Source organism: Neophocaena asiaeorientalis, unplaced genomic scaffold, assembly GCF_003031525.2.
Source record: "Neophocaena asiaeorientalis asiaeorientalis breed wild unplaced genomic scaffold, Neophocaena_asiaeorientalis_V1.1 scaffold264, whole genome shotgun sequence".
In the NCBI taxonomy this organism is placed as follows: Eukaryota; Metazoa; Chordata; class Mammalia; order Artiodactyla; family Phocoenidae; genus Neophocaena; species Neophocaena asiaeorientalis.
Window position 1 is genome coordinate 3,806,074 of NW_020185332.1, and position 6,051 is coordinate 3,812,124.

Genomic DNA, 6,051 nt, shown 5'->3' on the forward strand with positions numbered 1-6,051 from the left:
TTTGTCCTGGTCTTTGTGTGTGTGTTTGGGGCGGGGGGTGGGGGGAGACATGGGGGCACAAAAAAAGCTTTGGTCTTTCCCAGTGCAACTGATCCCCTAGCAGGATCAAAATTGAGAACCGTTTTCTGGGGACAAAGGAACTCTGCTTCTCAAAACCACCCATTTCTGCTAAGGAAGCAGATGGTTTCACTGAAGAACGCAAGGCTGCACACTGCTCCCCCGCTCCTGGGCCCCCGCGGATGGGAGTCCACAAGGCCTTGGGCCCCAGGATCTGACCTCTTCATACTTGCGGTCGGCATCCTCAGCGATGTGCTTGGCCTCTTTCAGTTGGATCTCCTGAATTTCCATTTTCTCCTCATCCTTTTGAGCTCGGCTTTCAATGACTTTCATGCCTCTGAAAAGGAAAACATGCAGGAAGGCCCAAGATTTAGAGGTGACCTCCACAAACTCACCCTGCACCACAGTGGTTTGTGAGGCTCAGTGTAACTGACAGACCGAAACAGAGCACAGAGCTACTTTTATCTTCCAAACCATGAAACAAGACTTTCCAGAGCTGAAAGCAGAAAAGACATACACTTCCCTCTCTCTGTTTATTGTGAATGAAAGGTTACACTTTTGGTACTGTTGACACTGTCCAGGCAGCTAATGTGAAATGAAAGGTACCATGTGAGGATCCTGTTTGAATGTGGGAGGCGTGGAATTAAGAAAGGTCAACAAGCTTTACCTGCTATATAAATAATGGGACTTCTGCCCTTTTCTGGTGGGAAGCTTCAGCTTAAAAATGGACCAAAGTTAGAACGAAAGCAAACTTATCTTCATGTACTTCCTTCCCACAAAGAAAGTAGCTGTTCTTACCCCTTTAGCCACAAATGTAAGTATCAGATTGAACCAAATGAAATTGCTGGTATTTGACCACATCGGACCTGCAAAAATGGCAATTGCATGTGGGTTGACCTATATTTTAGAAAAGAAACTGAGTTTTGCCTATAATAAAACTCATAATAGAGGTGTTGAGAGGCAGGACCAACACCATTTTCTATGCTGATGTATACGTTTGGATCCTTCAGCATGGTGGTAAGTTTTAGAAAATGTTAATTGACCTATATTACAGATTTATGCAATAACAAATTGTGTTAAAACGGGAATCATTTACCAAAATCTAAGTAGGCAGTAAGATAAATAAGTCACTATTTTTTTTTTTTTTTAATGAAGCACTACAGTGTATTTTAGGAGACCTGCATCTTGGCTCGGCCATAAATTCTCTTTGAGAGTTCGGGCAGGCCATACCAGTCTCTGAACCCTAGTCTTCTCATCTGTAAAACCAGGGGACTGGAGTAAATGATCTCTAAATACCTTTTTACTCCAATGTCTAACACTGCCAGACTGCCTTCCTTTCAGGTTCACTAACAAGTGTATTTCAGGAAGAAGCCAGCCACAAAACCGTTGGTTATATGTACACTGTAAGAGATGAGAGTCATCTTTAAGAATTCCAAAACTCTCGATTAGAAAAGAATCAATAATCAACAGTGAATAATGAGCTGAAAACTTCAGCTAAAGAGCTTCTTTAATCCTAAAGTCTGAAATCATTCTTTATCCATGGTGGCAGGGGGCAGAAATGCACCTCAAAGACGGAGAAATGGACAAAATGACTGACTGCATGCACCTGCCCAGGTCACAGCGCAGAAACACACTGCCAGTGTCTGAGACATCACAATACTTTGTCATCCCTCGAAGGGCAGAACTCTCTCTAGTCTTGTGGAGTCTTTCTTGGAGTGCTTCCAAGTAATATGAGTACAATAACTTGAGCACAATAACTTGAACAGTTGAACATGAGAGAAAATGCCTGGTGGAATACACGATGGCTGATATGGCCCTGGTTTTCCTTTACCACCACAAGGCTGAATCTTGGGGTAATGAGTCAGGTAGAGCCAGGTCATAGTGGGAGCATGCTCAGCAGACATGCAGATCTGACTGTACTTACCTATGCACGTGTGTCTTATCAGCTTTACTAAGTCCAAAACAATTTACTTTTGTGGATCGTATTTCTGTTTTATCTGTGCTTTCTCTTCCTCTCATTTCTTGGGCTCTTTGACAACTGACAGCCCATACTGTATTTACCTCGGCCTAAGCCTCCTTGGTATATTTCATGTTTTTTAACATCTTTATTGGAGTATAATTGCTTTACAATGGTGTGTTAGTTTCTGCTTTATAACAAAGTGAATCAGCTATACATATACATATGTTCCCATATTTCTTCCCTCTTGCGTCTGCCCCCCTCCCACCCTCCCTATCCCACCCCTCTAGGTGGTCACAAAGCACCGAGCTGATCTCCCTGTGCTATGTGGCTTCCTTGATATATTTTTAAATAAAGTTATCTTTTTTAAAAAAATGCATAATTGCTCCATGGTCAGTAGGAATTAAAGAACCAAAACACATCCCTAAAACCTCCTGTTTACACGTCCATCTCCCTCGCCTGGGTGGTGAGCTCTAAGAGAGCAGGAATGGCATCTTTTTCTTATTTGTAACCTTGGGGTTTAAAACAGTGCTTTGCATAAAGGTGTCCCACTAATGTTAAATGAACAAAACCATTAGTAGCACCTGGATCAAGTCAGGAAATAGTGCCACCAAGGTACTGTAAAATTCTTAGAGGCCCAAGATCAGAGAAGCCCTCCCGTTCCACCAGGAGGAAAGGCTGTGCTAACAGGTGGGCTGGACGAGGGGTCCTCACCTCTCACTCTCATCTGCTGCCTTCTCGGCCTCCTCCAGCTTCTGCAGAGCTGTTGCCAGACGCTCCTGGGCACGATCCAACTCTTCCTCAACCAGCTGGATGCGTCTGTTCAGAGAAGCTACGTCGGCTTCAGCCTGGATAGAGAGAGTGAAAGGCATTTCAATGTCGGAGAGAAAGTGAGGGTAGTGCCTTCAGGAGGGGCTGAGACTGAAACACTGGTTCCAGATGGGAAGCCTGGGCCCTGTGGTGAGCCACCCTAAAGTGTGTTACAAGCCCTGGTCAACTCTGGAGTTGTCGGATACGTTCATCCATTGACATACCCAGTGAATGTCCACCTTGGGGTATATGCAGATCCACACACACCATCCTCATCGGACAAAGCGACCATCAGCAACACTCTCTCACTTGGTTCTCTTCCTCCACGGATTTCAACACGCTGGCTTTACCTGCCTGTTAAGGGGGAGCTTCATCACAGCCACCTCACTCGGTGGGGCCTGAGGTGTGGACAGAGGCGATGGGACTTACCCAGGCTCAGTCACACAAGACGAGAGCAGCATAGCGAGGACTCGGACTCAGGAGTCTCAATTCTCCTTTCTGCTGATTGTGTTCTCAAAGGGGCTTTATTAAATATTTTAGGAACTAAAATATTTTTAAATTCAGTGGTTCTGAAATATACACCATACAGAGACACAGCAAACCCTAGCAAGCCCCCTGCCCTTCAGCACCCCTTTAGAATAACTGGTCACACTGGAAGAGGGCCACGACAAATTTCCCAAGCGTTTGTGACATACGCCTACAGGAATTTCTCACAAGTCAAGGTTGCTACAAAAAGAGCTTCAAACTCCTTAGAAGAAAAGCAGTACAGATACTGTTTATACTTGGTATCTATCTCTGAAATAAGATGTTTCTTTTTGGGGGACGCAATGGTTACCTACAGTTATGAGCATCTGTTACTATAAGCCTTAGCACACTTGCAAGCCTGGACCGGTCCATTACATACACTTGCATTGATGGCTGTTTAAACATTATGCACGTAAGTGAAACACAGAATTTGTTAATCTGGTACTGTTTCCTCATCCACTCTGAATGTGTGCTCTTCCTGGGGTGATGGGGTTTTTAGGACACTTGGAAGTTTTCTAAAAACTACAACATGCACTTTGGGACTATGCTAGCTCTCTACCTACAGTCCTGTCTTCCTTACTCAACTGTAAGCTTCTTATGTGCAAGGAATCACAATTCACTGCACAGAGTATGGGCTCAGTAAAGGTCTACTGAACAAAATGAGTAAAACCAACCTAATTTAAACAAAAGCAACTTTTTTAGTTTCTGGACCCATGATACACAGTTTGAAATGCACATGCAGTTAGAGTCTACGATTATGGCCTTCAAGTAAAGGAACACGAGAACATTCTGCTCTTTGCTCATCTAGATTTGTAAAATTTTAAAAGTCAAGTTCTCTCTGGGAAAGAGAGGTGATTAGGGCATCTACAATCATGGTGAAGGACTTTATATAAAAACATGCAAATACACTTTTATCGCTTCAAAAATTAACTATGGGGCTTCCCTGGTGGCGCAGTGGTTGAGAGTCCACCTGCTGATGCAGGGGACACGGGTTCGTGCCCCGGACTGGGAAGATGCCACATGCCGCGGAGCGGCTGGGCCCGTGAGCCATGGCCGCTGAGCCTGCGCGTCCGGAGCCTGTGCTCTGCAACAGGAGAGGCCACAACAGTGAGAGGCCCACGTACCACACACACACACACACACACACACAAAATTAACTATGTAGTAATAATTGGCTGATGAAGGCAGGGAGCAGGGGAAAATGTGAAATGAATCCGAGGTCAGTTAACAGTTGCACTGGCCCACAAAGTAGATCACTGAAGGTACACAGCTAGTAATGGGCTCCACCAGGTCTGGCAGGTGAATGTTGGGAGTTTTTTGGAGGAGGGATGAGGGTAATAGGGATAACACATTTCTTAAATATGGAAACTTTAAAAAGTTTTTAGCCCCATGTAAAAAAACAAAACAAAACAAAACCGGAAGGAGGTATACATTAAGGGTATACTTTGGGATCAGGTCAGATTTCTTTTCTATATTTTCCATTTCTAGTAAAATTCTATTCATTTCATGAATGGGGGAAAACAAGCAAGCAACCCTGAAAGCTGAAAACTAAAATGAAAAGCAAAACAAAAACCACCCTCCAAAACACCACCAACAAAAAAACCTCAGCAGAGTGTCTAGGTCATGTACTCAGAAGTATTTTTCCCCCTTTTCTTAAATATCCTTGTTATAGGTGCTGCAGCCAGAGAAATGTCAACAAGATATTCAAAACAATTTCTGTAGCCACCACACTCTAAGCTTCCTGTTCTGTTTTCGATCTGGGCCCCAACCTCAAGGACTTTGTACTCACAGAGAGGAGACTGTTTATACTCCGGGGAAAGAACCCTCCAGGTGCCAGGCCAGTCCGGGTCCCTGGCCTCCCACACACCTGGGGCATCAGAGAGTAAGGAGACAGCACCCCATGTTCGTTCCTGCCTCTGCACAAAAGATCTCCCTACCTGAGAGGGACACCCATCAATCCAAATCTTCCCTCTTCCCTCTTATTGCCTCCACTCTAACCGTTCTTTCCCTTAGCTCTGGATACTGTTTTATAAATGTCATTAACTCCTTTTCCCCAGGAGCATTTTGTAGAACCTACATTAGGGGTTGTGCCCTACGGAAATACCAGTCAATAGGCCTCGTATACGGCACCAGAACAACAACTGGGAATGGAGACCTGTTCTAGGAGCCAGGACGGGCAACACAGAGAACAGACCTGTGGGTGGTCCACAAAACGGGGTCTAAGATGTTTAGCTGGAGGGGTCCCTAGGCATTGTCCAGCAGTTCCCACAACTGGCTGGGTGTCCAAATTCACCAGGAGATGCATATTAAAAATACAAATTTCCGGGCTTTCCTGGTGGTTCAGTGGTTAAGAAGCTACCTGCCAATGCAGGGGACATGGTTCGAGCCCTGGTCCGGGAAGATCCCACATGCCGCGAAGCAACTAAGCCCGTGTGCCACAACTACTGAGCCCGTGTGCCTAGAGCCCGTGCTCCGCAACAAGAGAAGCCACCGCAATGAGAAGCCCATGCACAGCAACGAAGAGCAGCCCCCGCTGGCTGCAACTAGAGAAAGCCTGCGCACAGCAACAAAGACCCAATGCAGCCAAAAATTTAAAAAGAGAAACAAAAACAAAACAAATTTCCAGGCCCCATCCCTAGAGATTCTGATTCAAGAGGTCAGAAAGGAGGACAGGAATCTGCACTATAAAAAAGCAACCCCCC

General features: G+C 45.2%; 1 protein-coding gene across 7 annotated transcripts in view; it reads right to left on the minus strand.

Moving 5' to 3' along the window:
- The window catches only part of TPM1 (tropomyosin 1), a 28,159-nt gene that overhangs the window by 11,649 nt on the left and 10,459 nt on the right, over positions 1-6,051 (minus strand). For all 7 annotated transcript variants that reach the window (XM_024735144.1, XM_024735146.1, XM_024735150.1 and 4 more), the window contains 2 exons: positions 2,729-2,862; positions 277-394 (listed from right to left, as the gene is read on the minus strand). In XM_024735144.1, coding sequence (XP_024590912.1) covers positions 277-394; positions 2,729-2,862 — 252 coding nt within the window. The remainder of the gene's footprint in view (positions 1-276; positions 395-2,728; positions 2,863-6,051) is intronic.